The 23878-nt window shown below is 37.4% G+C and overlaps 1 protein-coding gene across 1 annotated transcript; it reads right to left on the reverse strand.

Moving 5' to 3' along the window:
* Nucleotides 1–8681: 8681 nt before the first annotated feature.
* On the reverse strand, nucleotides 8682–23878 carry pdik1l (PDLIM1 interacting kinase 1 like). Its single transcript, XM_051137001.1, is given in 4 exon segments — nucleotides 8682–10586; nucleotides 10588–10845; nucleotides 16826–17125; nucleotides 23707–23878. Coding segments are annotated over 3 exon segments (1026 nt in total). The 5' UTR covers nucleotides 17111–17125; nucleotides 23707–23878; the 3' UTR covers nucleotides 8682–10103.

The following is a 23878-nucleotide window of genomic DNA, read 5'->3' on the forward strand; positions in this document are numbered from 1 at the left end:
CAGTCGCGGGGAATACTGGGTAATTACTGGATGTAACTGAGGATTGTGGGATTTGTAGTTCGTTCGTTTGACAGCTTATGTAGTTCATTTTTTTTTTTTTTTTTTTTTTTTTTTTTTTTTTTTTTTGCTACTTGTTTTGTTTCAAAAATAATTTTCTCTATATTTACTTTTTTAGCTTCATTTTTAAAGCTTGACTTGGCTTTATTTATTTATTTGTTTGTTTGCAATTTATATTAGACTAACAACAAAATTGTAACAGCAAGATCATCATTTTGATAATGACTTTTGACTCTGTCTTAACCCTAAACAACTCTCAAAACAGCCATTTCATTCTTTATATAAAATTTACATGTCAACTTACCTTTGGATCTGCACCGTTCTCTTTGGTTTTGTGGCATAGTCTTTCCATTCCACTGATACTGACATGACGTCTTGCTTTGATCTTCCAAAATCTTCACTGAATGCATAAATAATTGGCTTTTTCATTCCTCTGATCTAATTTTTAATTATTTTAGGCATTTTTAGACATCTTAATAAGGTTCTTTGGTGTCCCTTTACAAGACTACAGGGCAAACAGCCTATATTTTCAAAGCATATGTTTTCAACATATTGTATACCCAACAAAACGACACTTCACAAAAGGTATGCTTCGTCAGCTTTTCATAGCATCACCTTTCCTGAAAATTCCTGAAATATTGTTCATGCAGAGGTGCTTTAAAATTGATTGTTAAAAAAGAGAGAGAGAGAGAGAGAGAGAGAGAGAGAGAGAGTGAAAACAAGGTCAAACATCCTGCTGCTCCTGTTTTTTTTTTGTTTTGTTTTGTTTTGTTTTTTTCTAATTTGTGAACTCTGCTAACATGCAATACAGACATTTTACCCTATGAACATTATCATTTATCATTACTGTAAATCCATGACATCATTACTCAAATGTGCACTATATAAGTCAATGTTAAGGTTTCATTGCTAGATTTCACTGTCAGGGTTTGTCATTTTGTTATCCTGGCCAATCAAAACATTTCTTATTGACTCTAATGGTGTCATATGGAACCACAATTTCCCTTTAATTAGTCACTACTCAGAGAAACCTGCATTGCATTACTAGCATTATTACAGTAGTCAGTTTAAAACTAGTTCAAACTGCAGTTGTAAACTACCCCCCAATTGATATTGCATGTGTTCAGAGGATATGAACAGAAAAAATATATATATATATATTCTGAATAAGAGGATTCTGAAGAAGGCGAGTCTGAAGACGATTCTGAGGAAGAAAATGATTCTGAAGAAGAAGATTCTAAAAAAGAAGATTGTGAAGAAGAAGAATCTAAAGAAGTAGAAGAATAAAAAGAAGGTGATTCTGAGGAAGAAGAAGATTCTAAAAAGAAGAAGAAGAAGAAGAAGATGATGATGAAGAAGAAAAAGGTAGTGATTCTAAGTAAGAAGATTCTGAGAAAGAAGAAAGATGATGATGATGATGATGATGATGATGATGATGATGATTATTCTTCAGATTCTTAAGAAGATTCAGAAAAAAGAAGATAATGATTCTGAAGATTCAGAAGAAGAAGATTCTCCAAAAGCCAGTCAGTATCTGGTGTGACCACCATTTCCCTCATGCAACACATCTCCTTTTCTCCTTTGCATAGAGTTGATCAGGTTGTTGATTGTGTCCTGTGGAATGTTGATCCACTCCTCGTCAATGGCTGTGTGAAGTTGCTGGATATTGGCAGGAACTGGAACACGCTGTCGTATACATCAATCCAGAGCAGCCCAAACATGCTCAATGGGTGACATGTCCGTTGAGTATGCTGGCCGTGCAAGAACTGGGATGTTTTCAGCTTCCAGGAATTGTGTACAGATCCCATGCTGTAACATGAGGTGATGGTCGTGGATGAATGGCACAACAATGGGCCTCAGGATCACGGTATCTCTGTGCACTCAAAATGCCATCAATAAGATGCACCTGTGTTCATTGTCCATAACATACACCAGCCCATACCATAACCCCACCTCCACCATGGGCCACTCGATCCACAATGTTGACATCAGCAAACCGCTCACCCACACGACGCCATACATGCTGTCTGCCATCTGCCCTGTACAGTGAAAATCAGGATTCATCTGTGAAGAGAACACCTCTTCAAAGTGCCAGACGCCATCAAATGTGACCATTTGAACTGCATTTGAACTGCAGTCAGGTCGAGGCCCCGAAGAGGATGATGACCATGCGGATGAGCCTCCCTGAGACGGTTTCTGACAGATTGTGCAGAAATTCTTTGGTTATGCAAACTGATTGTTGCAGCAGCTGTCTGGGTGGCTGGTCTCAGATGATCTTGGAGGTGAAGATGCTGGATGTGGAGGTCCTGGGCTGGTGTGGTTACATGTGGTCTGGGGATGTGAGGCCAGTTGGATGTACTGCCAAATTCTCTGGAATGCCTTTGGAAAGGGCTTGTGGTAGAAAAATTAACATTCAATTCACGGGCAACAGCTCTGGTGGACATTCCTGCAGTCAGCATGCCAACTGCACGCTCCCTCAAAACTTGCGACATTGTGCTGTGTGATAAAACTACATTTTAGAGTGGCCTTTTATTGTGGCCAGCCTAGGGCACACCTGTGCAATTATCATGCTGTCTAATCAGCATCTTGATATGCCACACCTGTGAGGTGGATGGATTATCTCAGCAAAGAAGTGCTCGTTAACACAGATTTAGACAGATTTGTGAACAATATTTGAGAGAAATAGGCCTTTTGTATATATAGAATGAGTCTTAGATCTTTGAGTTTAGCTCATGAAAAATGGGGGCAAAAACAAAAATGTTGTATATATAATTTTGGTCAGTGTGTAATTTCTGTAAGCACTGAATTTCAAAAAGCTAATGGCCAACCTTCCACTTTATAAACACTTGGTAGAAGGCTCATTAAAATGTAATCCTGGCCAACACAGAGACTGCACTTCTCAAAAAATAAATACTTCAACAAAACATGATTCAGGTAAAAGTTTTATTAATAAAGCCAACCCCAACAATAAATTACACATTCACTTAGAAGATCCCCTCTCATGAAATTCTGTTTATCTCAAAATACTTTACAAGAACACAAAGTGTCTGTGAAAAAAAAAAAAGAAGAAGAAATAAAAGTGAAATAAAAGCACTTTTCAAGTCACAGTGCATCACCACCAAGTTCCCAGTAGTTGATCGTAAATCAGGTCAGGTTGTCGGAGGCTCGGGCGGGAATCTGTGAGCATGGCACTGTGGGAAATATTTCGTAGTGCTTCTTTGAAACCAGATGTTCTTTGTTACAAAATTTAAAATACAGTTGTGCTCCCAGTTTTAACACACATAAGACGTTCACCCTTCACATCAGTATATCAGATCATCATATGAGTAGACACACTGAAACAGCACAGAAACACACACACGGGCATGTAATCATGTCAGCTACTTACAACAACAGCCCAGCCCACAACACAAACCCAGCAATCATCCAAACAGCACATCAAACCATCAGAGTCTGTGCATTTCAGCCAAAAGACGTTCATGTACAGTATGTACAGAAGAGCAAAGATACTTGCTGAGTGAAACAATTATTGAGAGTCATTTTTTTATTACTCAGAAAGAGGAAAAAAAAAAAAAAAAGTCAGGTCAAAGTTGGTAAATCTATAAAACATATTTGGGTTGTTCGTTTTACATCCGTTCACATCGCAAGATGAAGCACCCAAACTCAATTTTCTGCCCAAATCAGGCTGTTGCCTTAAGTTTTTAAAATGTGGCTCATATCTTAAACTGACCGGAATTTAAAACACCTTGTTTTCTTTAATTCTATTTTTCTAATTTTTTCCCCCTGCAAGGATGCATTAAATTCAACAAAAGTGATGCTAAAGACTTTTAAATTAAATGCAAATCAAATAATAGCTGTTATGAATTTTCTATTCACCAGAGTCCCAAAAAAAAAAAAAAAAAAAAAAAAATCACTTTTCCACAAAAGCAGCACAAATGTTTCTTGAGCAGCAAATCATTATATTAGAATGATTTTTAAAGGATCAGGTGACACTAAAGTCTGGAGTAATAATGCTGAAAATTCAGCTTTGATAACAGCAATAAATTACATTTTAAAATATATTAGAGAACCTATTAAAATTTTTAACAATTAAATTCAGACTTGGTAAACAACTAATAAAATAAAATAAAATAAATCTTAATGACCCCAAGCTTTTGAACGGAAGTGAAAATATGTGAAATTTTGGATTTTCAGTCATAAATCGATGCATTTTAATACCACCTGTTATGACTGTTCAAACCAACTCACAGCATCCAAAGGGGTTTGGACACTTAGGTCACATTTAAAAAAAAAAAAAAAAAGTCTGAATGTCTTTGCATTTATATAATATAATTTAATATATTGAAGACACCACATTTAGGAATAAAATTACCAAAAAAAAAAAAAGTTCATTAGTCATTGCAAAAATTGGTCAGAGAAATTAAATTTCATTAGTATTGAAGGGCGGATTTGCTTTTTTAAATTGTCTAATACAGTAAAATGAACACATTTAAGCGTGACTCATGTCCAAACATTTTGGTCACCATATGTTTTAGTCAGATTCAGTAGGATTTAGCTGTTCACACTCATCCAAAAACAAATCTGTCTCAAATCAGGTTTGGGACGCATGCAACTGCGATGTGAACGTAGCTTTTTTTCCCCACAATGTTTCCATCGGGTCTTACATTCCAATGACATTCATCTGCATGTCGGCTTCACGACTGCGCAATTCAATACTTAAGTTAATGCTCAAGTTGCCAACACGTCGCTAGGAGGACGCATAGACCTCATCCATGAAGTGATCTTATTAATACTGACAAACAGCAACACTCGATAAAGAATCTTTTCTATCCAACACAACAGTGTTTGTCAGGCAAATGTAGCTCTGTCCTTTGTGAGAACTTCAGGAAACGCACGGCCCAATCAAGTGCTCATAAGGGCAATAGGATTTAAAAAATAAGGCATAAATTATGTTAATCTAAAAGAAAAGGAAGATTAAACAATATTTGGGCGATTAGGAAGTAGTGGCTGTTTGAAAATAATCCTTTTATCCTTTATTCTCACGATAATGTGGATTATACCATAATACCACAGTTGGAAGAGAAGCTTCCAACAAAAGGTGTAAAAAAAAACTGAGACAGATGATTTAAGCCATTGCTTGGAATTAAATTTAGCTGGTTCTGGCATTTACAGCATGCCCCACTTGACAAGGTGAAAAAAAAAAGTATGGATATACACAGCATTAAATATTAATGCCTTCGCTTGTCACTTAGGAAAAAGACGTGTCCTGTGTTTAAAGGGACAGAGGTACTACTGCCACGAGGGCTCATGTTTGCAGTGCCTGTAAAATTGTACAAAACGTTGACCTGAATGGCAGTTTCTGTCCCAGAGAATGCTTTCTTCGCCTAATTCCTCAGGAACGTAACAGGCTTAGCGTTAGTCTGTCGTGAGCGTGGCGGAAGGGATTACCGGTAAGATTCGGCACTCTGGGATTCCAGGCAAAAATGACACAGTGAAGTGGAGATCAAATTCAGCGCGCTGGTATCGTGTGTCAAAGACGTGAGATCACCAACTCACAGAGGCTTACGGTTGTGTGTGTATGTGTGTTGGCATCAAGTTTTTATCCGTTCACACTCCCTGTACGCTTTTCCCTGAAGGTGAGAGGTGTTGCATGCATTAGTACACTGATGTTCGTTGTAGTGCGCAAGTAACTCTCTCGGTGCTAATACGTGAGGTTTCGTGTTTAATCGAGGCTGGTTGTTCAGAGCGTTCATTTGAGGATCACTGGGTGTAAAGTATCTCTAGAAAACTTCCAACACAATGCCACTGCTGATTTTCAGTCTTTGTCAATGTTTAATTGAATCCTCAGATCAGTCAGCTAAAGGTACACAGCAATCAGAGTCATTCTGCTGTCTGAAAGAGCAGTTGGTACTTTCCACAAATAGCATACAAATTGTTACTTTCTTTAAAGGAACACTCCACTTTTTTTGAAAATAGGCTCATTTTCCAACTCCCCTAGAGTTAAACAGTTGAGTTTTACAGTTTTCGATTCCATTCAGCCGGTCTCCGGGTCTGGCAGTAGCACTTTTAGCATAGCGTAGCATAGATCATTGAATCTGATTAGATCGTTAGCATCCCGCTCAAAAATGATCAAAGAGTTTCAATATTTTTCCCATTTAAAACTTGACTCTTCTATAATTACATCGTGTACTAAGACTGACAGAAAATAAAAAGTTGCAATTTTTTAGATCGATATGGCTAGGAACTATACTCTCATTCCGGCGTAATAATCAAGGAACTTGAACGTACCATGGGTACAGCAGGCGCAATGATATTACGCAGCGCCTGAACGTGACCGGCACTAAGTTTGTGTAGATGCAGAGTTGACAGCTGCGTAAAATCATTGCGCCTGCTTCACCCATGGTACGGCAGCAAAGTTCCTTGATTGTTATGCCGAAATGACAGTTGCTATGATGGTTCCTATACATAATCGACCTAGAAAATCGCAACTTTTCATTTTCGTCCGTCTTAGTACACGATGTAACTACAGAAGAGTCAAGTTTTAAATGGTAAAAATATTGAAACTCTTTGGTCATTTTTGAGCGAGATGCTGACGGTCTAATCAGATTTAATGATCTATGCTAAACTATGCTAAAAGTGCTACCGCCAGACCCAGAGATTGGCTGAATGGATTCGAAAGTTGGAAAATGAGCCTGTATTTTCAAAAAAAGTGGAGTGTTCCTTTAAAGCAGTTAATGTAGGATTAAAATAAGCAACATTCTCTTAAAGGCACAGTTCACCCAAAACTGAACATTCTGTAATTCACTCACCCACAAGTTGTTTCAAATGATCATCACTTCACTCTCTTCACAGAGCGCGTAAACAGATACACATGGGAACGTTTGAAAGCTGCGTCTATCAGAGGATCTGTCTATCAGCAGATATATTAAGGCCGGGACACACCAAGCCAACAGTTGGCTGTCGGGCAAGTTTGTTTGGCGTGTCCCACACGTCGGCTCTTGTCGGGCTCATGTCAGCAAGAGTTTGCCCGATTCAACATGTTCAATGTCAGTTGTGTGGTTACAAATGCATTGTAGTAGACCTAAATTTAATACTAAAAGTACCAAAAAATGAATAATAATAATAATAATAACAATAATAATTTATAATTGGAAATGCCAAATCCTTTAGATGGTGCTGATGAACTAATGTTTTTTTTTAGATATCACTGGCTATGGTCCATACACGCGTTGTCATCATCGCTCATTGTCTGCGCAACTTGAGTATGAAGGCAGCACAAACAGAAGGCTCTTCTAATGTTACATGATCTTATCCAAGCATTTCAATATGCAAATATTTTCATAACAACATGATCACTTAAAATGATAAAAGTTATCAACATAACTGATTTTCGAAAACATAAGCAAGCACTCCTTTGTTTACATTCACGCAGAACGTGAATGTACGTTAGTTTGCAGTCGGCTGTAGTCTGAGCAGTGTGTTCAAGTGCAGCTTTGTGTATTAAGTGCAGCTCCCATGTTTATCCTTGTAAGCGACTGGTGAAGAGTGTGAAGCGATGACCTCTGTAACCAATCACAGACATACCTGTTGAGTGCGTGAACACAATGGCCAATCAGAGAAGTTTAAGGTTCCGCTCAACAGCGCTCAAAATGCTTGGAGGAAATGCTCGTACAATTCTAAAATTTCAGTACCAATAAATTTCAGTACTGAAAACTCGGTACCAACACTATTCTATAGTACAGAAAAATATTATGGAAGTCAGTGGGGACCAAGAACTGTTTGGATTCCCACATTCTTCAAAATATTATTCAAATTTATTTATTTAATCATTCTGGGTGAAGTATCTCTTTAAGTTTGACAGCATGGCAGAAGTAAATTCCATTCCATTTTCTCCATTTTTACACAAATTGTAGAAATTACTGCATTCAAACTTAACCATTCAAACCCATTACCAAAGAAATCATGGTTTGAAAAATGGCAAACCTCAGACCAAACAAACAAACAAAGAAACAAATCCCTTAAATGTGCATAAAAAATAAATTTTACTTTTTTATACCCTCTTTGTGGAACGCACCAACTTGACCCTAAATGTTTAAGGATTTAATTAATCCACAATCAAAAGAAAAGAAAGCTCCTCAAATCAAGGCTTTCGTTTATGTTGAATCGCTTTATACCTGGTGTTCCAAAATGGACACACATCCTTCACACATACACAGAGCTGCCTTTAGCACCAAAATCAGTTTCTGACGAGAGGTAAAGATTATAGTCATGTCTGTCAGTTACTAGATATGAACTGCCTTGAAATTTGATCTTCAATGCACTCGTGTTTCTTTATTAAAATGTGTATTCACCGATTATTCAAATCTTATCCATTCAGTAGGATAACGTATTACAGAATAATTTACCGCATGTCTTTTGACAGAATATAAACTATTGCCTTGAAGTTTCTTTTTTTGTAGAAAATGTTTTAAATTGAATGATACAAATACAACTCCCTGAAGCCCTTTTGTGTGTGAAGCACAGAAAAACAGATATTGATCTTCTTGTAAAAAAACAAAAAACAAAACAAAAACAAACAAACAAACAAAAAATAAAATGACTGTAAAAAAAAAAAAAAAAAAAAAAAAAAAAAAAAAAAGGTGGCTGTAAAAGAAGCCGTTATTTGCTGCATGTTTTCCACTTTGCATTAAAGTTGAATTAGCACCGAGAGTGAGGTGAGAGTATCTCTCATATAGAACTAAAGAGTTCCCAAGAAATATGGAAGCCATGAGTCTTTTTGCTGTGTTGTATTAAAACTACATTAGGGCTGGGTGTTAACTTGAATATATACAATATCTTTTACCACTATTTTGTTTGTTGATGTAAAACATGAAGAACATCAACTGTGATTTAATACCATTTTTCTAGACATTAGGATCATGCCAGTAGACCACTTTTGCCTTCTCCAAATTCATGAGCAAAGAAAGTAAGTCACACACCATCAAAATGCAAATACTGAATTTTTCACAAAGCCAAAATAGTTACAATACAAATATATATTTTTAGCTATACCACCCAGCCCTAATCTACATGCTCTCTGATGTCTTAGTGCTGGAATGTTCTGGGAATTCTGTGTTCCTACGTCTTTATCTGGATCGATGTGGCTTATGGTCAGTGGAAGGTGGCTATCTGATGTTTTTCCATCAATAAACCTCCACTGAAGCCCATTTGAACTCTTGATCTTTAACCCTGCTCCTAGGGACCCACTGCCTGACAGAGTTTAGTGCCAACCCTAATCAAACACACCTGAAGCAGCTAATCAAGCTCTTTAGGATTGCTTGACAATACACATACAGGTGTGCTCAAGTAGATTGGAAATAAACTTTGCAAGACACTGGGTCTCCAGGAGCAGGGCTGAATACCTCTGCTCTTGTTGACGAAAGTCCCAATGTGCTTGTGAACAGGTGAAATAGTAATAAGCATTATACATTATAAAGGCTGTTTATCATCAATGAATCAGTTGTACTAAACTGTAAGAGTATTAAGGACCAGTGCAATCGCCCTGTAAAAATCCACTTTTGCCCACAAAGGCCCTCTCCCAAATGCCACCCTCAGCCTATGCAGTATTCCTCAACAAAGTCTATACTTTGCAGCAGAGATAATGTCAGGTAATAGTCCACACCATTGTGGGCTCAGCAAATGGAGTCTAAACTGAATTGACAAATGGGAAACCCTAAGGTAGGGGTCTCCAACCCTGCTCCTGGAGAGCTACCATCCTTCAGAGCTCCAACCCCAATCAAACACACCAGAATCAGCAATTCCAGGTGTTCAGGGTTACTTGATAATTACAGGTAGGTGTATGGGAGCAGGGTTGGAGCTGAAGTCCTGCAGCTCTCCAAGAGCAGGGTTCAAGATCCCCATCCTACGGTCTTGTGGATTTCACAGACACTCCTGAGCGAAGACCACAAGACCTCCATGTGCCATTTGGGACAGGGCCAAACAATATGTTCTTACTCATTCAAGCTCATTGTCCTAGAAGTTTACCCCATCTCCAAGATGCTGTCCTTTCACGTATCCCAATCAAGTTCTCTACATGCTATCCGAACCAGCCTGAGCTCCAGCTCAACGGCATCAGGTCGCTCCTGTGGATTGGCGGACAGCATCTCTCGAATCAGCTGCTTCATGCCAGCGTTCATGCTCTTCTTCCGAGCCGGGATGTGGAGCTCCATCTTGGGGTTCTCTAGCAGAGCCTCTCCCAACGGGACTATATCCTCCCCCTGCTGTACGTAGCTCCCTAAAAGCTCCTTCTGAGTTTCTACATCCACAAACGTAATCCGTTCCACCATGGCCCATATGATGACCCCCAAAGCAAAAATATCAGCCTTAGCAGTGTAGTGGCCCTCCCACACCTCCGGGGCCATGTAGAAGTCTGTCCCACAAGCAGTGGACAAGAAACACTTGTTGACGCTGGCTGGTTCTTCGGGGTTCAAACCTGAACAGGAGCAGACCTTGCTGAGGCCAAAGTCAGCCACCTTCAGGGTGGGTTCGGGGGGACCCAGCCGGGGTTCTGCCCTGTGAAATTAGAATGTTGTCTGGTTTGAGGTCTCGGTGAATGATCTGGTTGCGATGCAGGAAAGCAAGAGCGCTGCCCAGTTGCAGCATGAAGCTGGTGTTGGTCTTGCGGCTGGGTTTGCGGGACAGGAGATAGGCGTTCATGTCTCCTCCATCGCAGAAGTCCATGACGAACCACAGGTAGTAGGCGCAGTGGGGGTCAAACGTGATCTCACCTTTCAGGGAGGTCTCCACCAACTGAGTGGATATAAATAAATACAAAAAAAAAATAAAATTACAACAAGTTGTGTAAAATGAGACTCTTCAACTCCAGAAGGACAAGTGTCCTGGAGACTTTAGTATCACTCCCAGTTTAACCCACCTGTCTGTAAACTGCAAGTAGTTCTCAACATTATCTTAGATTAGATTAACTAGTTCAGGTGTTTTTGGTTAAGGTTAGAGCTAAACTCAGCAGGACATCATCCCTCGAGGGTTGGAGTTGAAGAGCCCCAGCGTAAAGGTTCACATTTTACATAGATTTACACACTGATACTTGTGATCAACTTCTGCAGGATTTAGAATGGCCAATTCGACTATTGTCATCCAGAAAGTAGAGTAGCAGATGGTTAGCAAATACAATTGAATAGCTTTTATTTTACATAAGTTAATTAAAGAAATGTGTTAACAGAAAATGTGCAATGTCAACTTACATAACTAACTTTTCATTATGCAAAGGCCCCTATATGTAAGGCCCACTTCTCTTGATCAGCTGGTAATTATGAAAATTCATTTTGAAAATGGATATTTTACAGTTCAATAAGGGGAATATTACACACTGCAGAGTAATTTCACTTTGGCTAATGAACAACACATTTAACCCATGACTCAGAGATGAAGTCAGTCAAAGAGTCATCTGAGCATTTCAGAGGAGCTGGGAAAAGTCATTACGCACTTCTCATGAGCTTAAAAGCTACTCTAAATGTGAGTACAAGTAAACAACTGAAACTCGCATGTATTCAAAGTTGTGAAAGATGCTAAGTTAAGAGGATTCAACATTTCCTAATTGATAAATTTACCCATTCAGCCAACACTTTCAGCCAAAAGCAACTTACACTGAATTGAAAGCACATCAGTTTAGTGCCCTGAGAATCAAACCCATGGCCCTCCCATTACTAGTACCATACTCAACTGTTTGAGCTATAGGAATGCTTGCCTGTGCAACACTTGGCACCATGATGCCAAGGTGTTGTGTGGTTTACCTAGGTATCTACACAGTCGCTAAGGTGTCGTGAATGGGTTTTTAATCACAAGGTTGCTGAGAGGTTAAGGGTGGTTGTTAGGGCACTAGATTGGGTTCCTAATTTAAGTCTATGGAATTGGCTTTATTGTCCACATCATGAATTAGATCACTTAGTAAGGTAATGGCGTACTTCTCATCAACTAACTTCATGATTCAAAGGAGAAGTTCACTTCCAGAACAACAATTTACAGATAACGTACTCACCCCCTTGTCATCCAAGATGTTAATGTCTTTCTTTCTTCAGTCGTAAAGAAATTGTGTTTTTTGAGGAAAACTTTTCAGGAATTTTCTCCAAATAATGGACTGCTATGGTGCCCCGAGTTTGAACTTTCAAAATGCAGTTTAAATATGTCTTAAAATGATCCCAAATGTGGTCATAAATGATCCCAGCCAAAGAAGAAGGATCTTATCTAGCAAAACGATCGGTTATTTTCATAAAGAAAATAAAATAAATACATACTTTTTAACCTCAAACGCTCGTCTTGTCTTGCTCTGCCTGAACTCTGTGTATTCTGACTCAAGACAGTTAGGGTATGTCGAAAAACTCCAATCGTATTTTCTACCTGAACTTCAAAAACCATTTCAAAATCATCTTACATCGCTGCAGAAGTACCGACCCAGTCTTTGCAAAGTGAACATGCAAAGAAGATCAAACACCTTTAACAAAAAAGGTAAAACAGCGATATAGGACGATTTTGAAGTTGAGGGAGAACATGAGATGCGAGTTTTTTTTGGACATACCCTAATTGTCATGAACTGGAAAAAAAGGTTCAGGCTAAGAGTTCAGACAGAGCAAGACAAGACAAATATTCAACATTAAAAAAAAAGTATATAAATGGTATTTTCTTTTATGAAAATAACCAATTGTTTTGCTAGATAGGACCCTTCTTCTCAGGCTGGGATCATTTATAACCTCATCTGTGATCGTTTGAAGCCACATTTAAACTGCATTTTGGAAGTTCAAACTCGGGGGGGCACCATTGAAGTCCACTACATAAGAAAAAAATCCTGAAATGTCTTACTCAAAAAAGAAAATTTCTTTACGACTGAAGAAAGAAAGACATGAATATCTTGGATGACAAGGGGGTGAGTACATTTTCTGTCATTTTTTGTTCTGGAAGTGAACTACTTCTTTAAGGAATCATTCAAACCTCCAGATATTTCCTCCTGTTCCAGTATTATCTGCTCGCTGAGGATACTCTAGGGGAAGTTTAGTAGGAGAAAACTGAAGTTGTTCTGGGAACTAAGCCAAACTCTGCTGAAATCTTAGAATGACTCTCAACAACCCACATGCTACTGAAAGACCATAATCACACATCAACATCCATCAAAACACAATCACTTAGAGAGACAGCATGCTAGCATGTTATGCTAATGCTGTGTTCTATACATAGTTGGATGTAGGATATTCCTACTTGCTATATATCCAGCTCTAACCAGTGTTGCACTGTAAATACTCGTATGCTGATCTATAAAATAAAAATCCAGTGCTACTGTTAACCATTTACTGTTTTGTCTCTGCTAAAAGTTACTAAATTTTTGGATTTACCAATGCAAATTATTTGTTTAAAAGTAAATGTTATTGTCCATGCACATTTTCCTTGGAGTCACCATTTTTACTTGACGCCATAGGAAGTGGAAATTGTGACTGAATGGAACACAGAGTAGTAATCATAGAAAAAAGAAAAGCAGACACAGATAATGAGAAAAGCTGCCAAACTGAATTGGATGGAGCCTTTTTTATACATTGCACCGTTAAAGTAAAGTACAAGTGCATTTATAAATAATTTCTGTCCACTCAGTCACAAAAAAAAAAAGGGAGAAATGTATATGCTGTCAAAAGAAGTGACTTCACAGCGTATTCAACAAGTATCATATTGACTGCATTAATAGGGTAGTCTGCACCTATCAAGTTATGCAATTACACAACCAGCTTCGGGTTTGTTTTCCTCACCATTGCAGGCTATTGCAAAACAGAGCACCAACCTATGAACGCTGCACCATCTGTCTGCACAGGGAACCAATCAGAGCACATCTCTTAAAGACTATCTCATCTGACACGCAGCAACAACAATGCTGTCCATACAGGAGATGCGTGTTACTGCTGCAAGTCATGTGTTGGTACATTTAACCACATCCTTCCCCCGATAACCTCTGCATGGGATTTGTGTTTCAAGATTTTCTCAAATAAAAAAAATAAAAAAATCCTTGTTCAAAACTGTTTTCTTGTTTTCTTTAGATTAAGCTAAATCATTAATCAAGCTGCAGACTTAATATAAATTCCCTTAAGGTTAGTTTACCAAGTGCACTAAGTATTTCCTTAAACTAACAAAACAAATGAGCTTTTTATGCTTGAAATAGTAAGCACAGGGTCACTTTACCGAGTTTAATTCAATCCATGTAATCCATATTCACACAGTACATTTGCAAATCTTAGATTAACATTGTCATATGTACATTTACAAGAAGATTAATAAAAGTGATTGGATAAGCACAGCACACAAAGAACACATGACCTGTGGTAAAAACTGCTCGTCTTTCAAAACACTCAGATGTTTTACCTCCATCTTAATCTTCTTTAACAGTTTTCCTAAGATTCTTATACTGCAACATGTTAAAAGTCTCTGTAAAAGTGCATGAATATTTAATGAGCCAAGCATTGTTTAGTTTACAATTGGCAAAAATAGTAACTAAAAGCATGGTTAACTGGCTTAAAAATGCTACCAACCTCAAAATTATGTGTGTGTAAATGTTGCTTTACCAAGTGGTGATATTAAAAAGATTCTAACCCAAGTTTAAGCTCATTGTGAAATGTTAGACATGATGAACCTTTAAAAGCAGTTTGGGGATTTCTGTGTAAATCTGAAGCACGTTTCCTTTTTGTCAGCTGTTGACATAAGATGTGAGGGCTTTGCACAGACAGAGGTCAGCAGACAAACATCCCTCTGCAGGCTCATAATTATAGCAGCGAGAGTGCTAATCAACCCCATCTCAAAGGCCAGGAATAACAACCCATTACTGTGCTGCTCTGCACTCTGGCTTACTTCCACTCAGTCACAACATCCTCACGTCTTCATGAGACTTGACCCGACACAAATGGCACACAATACTATAATCACCCACTTATATTATAGAGAGCTATCTGCTTTGTAAAACAGTCTGAGTATTTTGTATTCCTGCTGGGTTTTTTTTTTTTTTATGTTCATCATTAGAATAATCATCCAACAGCAATCTAGTTGATTAGAGAGATTTTTTTCTTTTTTTTTTTTTTTAAGAGACAACTGTTTTACTGTGCTGTACTTTACTATTAGATTGTCAGAACAGTCAAACCTGTATGTATGCACTGTTTGTGAAGACTATGATAGTTTTATTCAACAACCAGGTATTTATTTGTTGAATCTGTCAATTATACTACTCAAGGGATGTGCTTACAGTTCATATATTCTTAAGAAACATGCCTGGTCAGTGTCTGGTGGACACAGTCCTAAGCCCAAAATTATACAGGGATGCCATAATGCTGCCTTTAAGTCCTCTTGGGAAGTTCCTACTTACGGAAGTAGTAATTACAACGTAATGTGTGATTTTCAGAAAAAAAATGGGTGCAAAGGACAATTTCTTTTTCCGTTTTCTCATTTTCAATTACTGACAAGATGCTTGGCAATAATGCAACATCATAAAGTGCAGAGGATGCACGTTAGGGATGTAATTAATGCGTTATGTTTTTTATGATTATGTTAGAAAGAAAGTTGTCACATGAAAAACCACAATGATAAAACAATGCTAAATGAAGCTTTACAGCTTCATCAACACTATAGAAAAATAGTGCTGTACAATACACCGGAATAAAACTGGTATCACAAAATGGCTTAGTGTGATTTTCTAATTGCAAACGCTGTGATTTATTTAAATAATTATATGCATGGCACAGTGTTCATTTACATGCAAGCAGCTCAAAAATAGATTTATTTGCTGAAAACTGACAAAAAAGTCTGGTGGTTTGAGGTTTGATGTAAATGTAAGTAATTCAGCAGCTATACTATAAAATCCTTTTTTATTATTTATATTAAATACTTATTTTTAATTGTACAATATGATTACAATATATTACTCGTTTTTATTTAATAATTACCATAATGCAAATCATTAATAAAAACTACTTTATAGACATATTGACTGTATAACAAACATCAAGAAAATATGAAAACGGTTCACTTTATGGTTACTGAAGAAGGTTTGATTTGATTCTTGTCATGAGTATTCAGTGTGAACAACCATGTTTTTCAAGTTTTTCAGTTGTTCAGCCCTAAAAGAACCGGTATCAAAATTACATTTTTCAGAGTAAAAAGTCATTTAGTTTTATGTTCTATGTAGACACACTTCCCTACAAAACACCCAAAATGAATTATTCACATAATCCCTAATAATCTTGTGAAAATTCCTGTTATTTTTCATACAGCAATATGTATTGCAGAGGAGAAAAAAATTCCTATGCAAGGTTTTTTTTTCTCTCTCATCATGCAACCCTAATGCTTATACAAATGGTACAGTGTAACACACCTCAAACGTGAGGCTCAAGAATTGCAAATCTCAGAAGAGTGTCCCACAGATAATCATTGTGGGTTTGTACATGCACACTCATAAAATCTCTAATAATAAATCAAAAACTACAGTGACATTTCCTCCTTTAGCCTTTTTTACTGTTTCCTGGCAGGATATTGAAGGCACAGCACTAATTTGCAGATAATAAATTATTTACATTTATTTCACATTTCTATCAGCAACTGTTCTCAAAGTGTCCAGAAATATCCTACTCACTGATGTGAGTACTATCATTAGTATGCAGTGATTTGCATTTCCTCTTGTTTGTCATCACATTTCTCTGCAGTAAACCTAACGTAAACCTAATCTTGGTGGGCTTTGTGTTGACTGTGCACATACTTCCAGATAGAGTGAGGAGCTGGAGCCGTGGCTCATCCGCTGGGCGAGACCGTCTCTCTGGAGAATGCATTCCTCCAGGTGGATAACGTTGGGATGCTGGCTCTGGATGCTGCTCAGGGCCCAGAACTCCCTCAAGGCCAGCTCTACGTTCTCTGGGGAGTGACAGCGGATCTTCTTCACAGCCACGCGAGCACCCGTCTGCCGTACGGCTGCCTCGTAAACCACACCGTAACTGCCCCGGCCCACCTCCTGGATCAGCTCGTACTTGGCTTGACTGCTCACCATCCTCTTCTTCCTCACCTGTAAGGCCACAAAACACAATATACCATGACTGAAGTCACTATAGTATTTGTTGGGAACTCTGAAGCCACTCTTAAAGGAGAAGTTCACATCCAAAACAAAGATTCACAAATAATGTACTCACCCCTTTGTCATCCAAGATGTTCATGTCTTTCTTTCTTCAGTCAATAAGAAATTATAAGAAATTCAGGAATTAACTCCATATTGTGGAGTTCAATGGTGCCCCGAAGTTTGAACTTTCAAAATGTAGTTTAAATGCAGCTTCAAATGGCTCTAAACAATCCTAGCCGAGGAAGAAGGGTCTTATCTAGCTAAACAAATTATTTTTGAAACAAATTGACAATTTATATACTTTTAAACCTCAAATGCTCATCTTGTCTAGGTCGGAGTGAACTCTGTTTTTTTCTGAGTCAATACGGTCAATACAGTTAGGGTATGTCAAAAAACTCCCATCTCATTTTCTTCCGCAACTTCAAAATCGTCCTACCTCGCTGCAGAAGTACCGACCCAGTGACGATTTTGACGTTGAAGAAGAAAATGAAATGGGAGTTTTTTGACATGCCCTAACCATCTGGAACCGTGTATTAAAAAAAAAAAAAAAAAGTTCAGACAGACGAGACAAGATGAGCATTCGAGGTTAAAAAGTATATAAATTGTCAATTTGTTTTCGAAAATGGCAGATTTTTTCGCTAGATAAGACCGTTCTTCCTTGGCTGGGATCAGTTAGAGCCCTTTGAAGCCGCATTTAAACTGCAACTTGGAAGTTTACATTAGCGTCATTGAAGTCCACTTTATAAAGAGAAATCCTACAATTTCTTTACCACTGAAGACAGACAGACACGAACATCTTGGATGACAAGGGGATGAGTAAATTATCTGTAATTTATTGTTCTGGAAGTGAACTACTACTCCTTTAACGACAAAGTATTTTTTGCAACACTTGTAGCACCACACAAATGCCACAATACCTTTTTTTTTTTTTTTTTTTTTTTTTTTTTTTAATAGTTTACCCAAAAATTAAAATGATGTCATTAATTACTCATCCTCATGTCATTCTAAACCTGCAACACCTTTGTTTGTCTTTGGGACACAAATTAAGATATTTTTGTTGAAATCCTTGAGCTTTCTGACCCTGCATAGACAGCAAGGGTCCTACAACAGTCAAGGTCCAGAAAGGTACCAAGAAAATTGACAAAATAGTCCATGTGACATCAGTGGTTCAACCATAATTTTCTGATGCTACAAAAATGTATTTTATTGTGCAAAAAAACTTAAAATAACTATATTCATCAATTCTTACTTTCCAAAAAGTAAGAACTGACGCAGAGAAGAATTGTTGAATAAAGTTGTTTTAGTTTTTTTGCGTACAAAAAGTATTCTTGTAGCTCCATAACATCACGTTAGAACCACTGATGTCACTGAAGAAGGATTCTAAATTCCGTTTGGGTGCTCTCATGTTCTGGTCTCCATAGAAATTAATGTTACAATGTATAATGTATAATGTACAATAATTAAACTGAAACGTTTTAAATATAACAAAATTTTAAAATGTGCGCAGGGTTAAGCTCTATGTTAATTTGACTAGAAACACTTCTGTGTTCAGAAAAAGACAATACATTTGCATATATTTATAGTACAAAAAAAAAAAAAAAAAAAAAAAAAAAAAAAGTGTAGAAACTTAAATGCCTTCTTTTTTTTTTTTTTTTTTCCTCACGTAACGGTCATTTTACGAATATAATTATTGACATATTTTATCGGCCAGAATTCAATATCAGTGCACTTCTACTCCAAAGCAGATGACCTTGAAAGTAGAGCGTTATCAAGCTCGCAATGCTGCTCCTTCACCACTACAGCTCCCTCTGGCATGACACTGATACCAATATCATCTGCAATGTTGATTTTTGATTTCAAATATATTGCAGGAAAAAATAAACCTGCTTATAATCTATGGCCCATAAGAGCTGCAAGCTGTTGTATCAGGTTTCTCCTAACATCAGTTGTTATACAACAATTAGTCTCAGTCGCAGACAGACTGTCTGATATACAGTGTGCTCTAAATTGGCAAGAGCTGCCAATTCCACTCACACTGACTGACCGCTATGCAACTTCTGGGATTCAGGGAGTACAAGGTTTTTTCAGCCTGTCAGGAAAGAAAATAGTTCAATAGCATGAGGCAGCAGTCTATGACTAATCACAAAATTCACCAACATTTGTGGGGTTTAAAGCCATCAATCGTCAAGAGATATTCAGTTTTGTTCGAGGCAATTTGTAGCAAAACATCACCAAAGTACTAAGTCATGTTCCACTGACAAACACTGTTGTGTCATTATCTGAACAAGCTGAAATCTGTTGTATTCCAACTAGTGTTGTCACGGTACCAAAATTTCAGTATTCGGTACCAATACCAGTGAAAATCCACGGTTCTCGGTACCAATTTCGGTACCAAATCAAAACACAAAAACATGAATTGAACAACACACTATTTTTATTTATAACAAACAAAAATAAAACAAAGTTTTGACTTGGAAGCTGGTATTTTGAGCTGAGGTGATGAAGCATTTGCTGGAATCCCCATTTTTCACTGTATAAACTGGCACTTAATCCATACATGTGAATTCAGCAACAGCTCGGTTCAGTTTTCTTGCCTTTTTGTCGTACTTCTGCTGCTCAAAAGCATCTGGAACCATTGTCTGCTTAGGAGTTTGGTTCGTGGTCTTCTTCAGCCTGCAGCTGTAAAAGGAAAATATAATATACTTCAGTAAAACAATGGGCTGAGTCTGACGAAATGCAATATTAGATTGACACCAGCTAAACAGAACTTTATATATAACTTTTCAGTAAATAACAAACCTCAGCTTTTTATAACAAAGTTAGATAAGATTACTTATACTGAGTGTAAGATATCAATGTTACACAGACGGAAACTGTAGTATTAAAAACACTTTACAAAAAGATAACATTTAACATGACTTAATAAACAAGTGTTACATAGCAATTATTCTTCTTAATTTCAAAATGTATTCATAATTTATTTTAAATTAAAAGTTGTATCTGTTGACATTATTTCACGCACAATGAACAAACATGAACGATCAAATGTTTGCATAAAACAACATTCACACACATTAATTAATGTTCACTCACTGTAAATTTATGTTAGATAATATATTAAGTCATGTTAATGAATAGTATCTTTTACCAAACTATACAGGACTGTATTTGACTGTACTTTTATTTAATCAAACTGCGCAAACTATATTTCATAGCCTAGAACTGCTTTTCTGATGGACCGATTTTAAGGCATTAACCATACATTTGTACATTTGTTCTCTAACACACATATTTTAGCTACACGGGTCATTTAAAAGCCTCAGGTGTGTAAAAATAGTACACTATCATGTCCTGTTTTTTTTTTTTTTTTTTAATAAATGCTATAGGAGCATTAAACACTTAATAAAGAAGTTTATTCTAATTCTCGCGTAAGCTAACGATTAACTAAGCAAATGGCGATGTTTATTTAACGTATAATTTTTATAACAGAAGCTCTAAATATAAAATTAAATTAAAACTTACCTGCTTGAACTTTCATTAAATCTGGGTGTCGGTCTTTGAGGTGTTTTATTAAATTCGATGTATTTCCTCCTTTTGAGAGAGAACTTCGATGACACCGTTTGCAAGTGGGTTTCTGATGATCTATGATGTTGCCCTTGTCATCAGTCGCAAATACAAAATATTTCCACACGTGGCTCCTTCCTCCTTTCTTTTCAACAAGCGGATTCAGAGCAGCCGCATCAGCAGCACCACCGGTCGCCGTGTCTTTCTGCTTTTATGAAGAAGACGCAACTGCGCACTTTTTGCATAGCGCAGCAAAAACCGGGTTGACCGGGTGCTCGGTACCACCGGTACTTAAGAAAACCTGGTACCGTAACATTTAATTTTTTTTAGTACCGACTTGGTACCGAAGTACCGGGTCTTTTGACAACACTAATTCCAACTGTATATTGTGGTAGTATCAATTTTCAGAATTTATGTAAAAAGAAAACTGTGGTTGCTCGCTTTACATGTGGGTCCGATATCAGCTGCTTTCTGTCTACTGGGTGGTGTTCGGCCAGACGCTACATAATGAAATCGACTTGTCAATAGTCTGGCTCTTCAAGATAATACAACAGTAGGCTTTATCTCACATATTCGCTGCATATCAGTTTCTCTAAAACAAGTTTCTAAGAACTTGTTTTGAAAAATAATATTTTAGTTAACAAAGATACGAATGTCATGTGATCTAAAATAACAGCTTCTAGAACACATTCAGACTACTTAACAGTCACATTAAAACCCATTTAATATTTATAATTGGTCGTTTTTTGCTATTGCCACAACCTTTGGTTTTTGGATTTTTCCAAAAAAATTAAAAATTGTTTAAATTTTTATCAAAAGCTTATTTTCATCTGTAAGTGTCATTAAGTCTTTCCCGTGCTTAGTCGGTCAAATCCACTTTTACTCGTGAACTTGCTTCTTTGTCTCTTTCAGTGGGACATAATTCTATTGTGCACCAGCTGTTAGCAATAATGAACCTATAAAAATTTGTCTCAAGGTCAAGATTTGACCCTCCCAATCTTTTATTATAAACTTGAAAAATGAAAAATACTTAAAGGCAGATTTTGATTTTTTGGAATGAAAATTGTCTAGAGATAGGCCTACGATTTTAAAACAAACACAAATTACTACATTTGTTACCATCCTTGCACCCATAATGCACAATGTCCATTTCTCTGTCTTACATTATCTATCCATCTATTTCTTTCTTTCTATTTATTTATTTATTTATATATTTGCAGAACAGTACAAAAATAAATTACATTTAAAAAAAAAAAAAAAAGTTGTCATAATGTAACAAATATGACACTCTTTGTTATTTGTATGTCTAAGAGAAAAAACAAGAGAATCAAGTTCAGCAAGAAAATGTGGAGGAGATTTAAGCCACTTTTGCTTATGAATAAAGAAATTTGCATTCAATATAAGAAAATTAACAACATATTCAACAGATAATAGCTTTGGATTTTCATAATAGAAAATAACATCTTTGAGAACAAAGGTATGGGTCACATTTGCAAGGATAGAAACATAGGTGCTTAAGTCGACCCATAATATGCTGGCAATACTACAACTGAAAAACAAATAGGCAGCTGTTTCCTCAGCCAAACCACAAGACCAGTAAGACTCATCAACATCAGAATATATATACAAAAAAAAAAAAAAAAAAAGACAAATTAACGTCCCACCAAAGGAAAAATATTTTTTTTATGAAGAACTCTATAATGAATCTCCTTAACCTTGTTAGATATACAACATTTACTGCAAAAGCCAGGCCTTTCTTCAATTGATATTTGTTATAAAAAAAACATTTCTCTCTTGGAGTAATATTTCTCTTTGTCTGAAATATTGTGCAAATATGTCTGTTATTGCATTTCCGAATTAAAATATTGATACCACCCAAACATAAAGCCGGATAAACACTGTTGTTGGAACTGAAAGTGATTTTAATGACCCGAGTTAAGCCTACTGGGATAGCTCTCATCAAATTATTATATTCCTTTGGTGGGACTGGAAAGTTATGGAGATTCAGAAATTGTTCTTAAGTTAAAATATTACCACAATCATCAAACACAGATAGAATACAATTCAAGTTGTCTGTCTTACAATACTTCCTACTGAAACAAAACAGCAGGGCGGGACATTGAAGGATCACGCCCCTTTTTAAATAGCCAAAAGCCATTAGTTAATGTCATGAACCATGACTTGCCACTTACATTACCTTTTATTTCAAGTTAGTGGAAGGGTCATTATCCTTCTAGAAGGCATTTGATTGGGCAAAAACGCACACACACCAGAGTGAAACATGATGCTGCAAAACTCCAATGTTGCATTTTGCTTGAAAATCATTCTAAGGGAAACGAAAGTTCCACTGAATTAGCAATTGCTCATGTATGTAACTTACAAAGACACAGCATGATAAAAGAGGTTTCTCTCGCTTTTGTATCCGAGTGACTAGAAACATTTTAAAACGCAGTCCGTGCAAATGGTAAACAAACGCGACAGCGCTGCCAGCACGTGTGTGTGCGTGTGTGTGTGCGGAAGCAGCTTGACATGAGGAAACAGCGATCAAAGGGCAAAGCTAACATTACACACTCACTGTTTAACCATCCCACTGAGGGCAGCGTAGCAGAAATCGCAGGAATACAATCGCATGTTGTGTTTGTAACGCAGTCATGTGCTTGTGCTGTGTAAAAGGCCTGTCGGTTTTGTCTCTTTCGGCCACAGCGCCGCTGTTTTCTCCTCTCCAGCTGGATATAAGCCTGATGTTACACACTGCAGCAGCCCATCACACGAGAGCAGATACGCTAGATGCTTATATGTTGCTGTGACAGTAACAGTTCAAGGTGTATTTCATGACAAAACCCTACCAGCGGCAGCAGCACATGCACCTGCGCAGCAGCCCGACACACACACACACACACATGCTCGGACAAAGAGTCCTGTTGCAGGCTCACACGCGCACACACACAAACACGAGCAACGTTTACCTGTGCACGACGTTATTCCCAATGTAGCTGATTTTCCTCTGCTCTGCTTTTCCTGGCAGCCATTATAAGCGCGAGGCCGCCGCACACGCTCCTCGCCTCTCTCGCTTTCTCTTTTTCTCGCAGGCAGCTGTGTATGTCCGTGAGCGCGTGCCCGTGAGCGCAGTCGCGCTCA

The sequence above is a fragment of the Labeo rohita genome, chromosome 19, assembly GCF_022985175.1.
Source record: "Labeo rohita strain BAU-BD-2019 chromosome 19, IGBB_LRoh.1.0, whole genome shotgun sequence".
NCBI classification, from domain to species: Eukaryota; Metazoa; Chordata; class Actinopteri; order Cypriniformes; family Cyprinidae; genus Labeo; species Labeo rohita.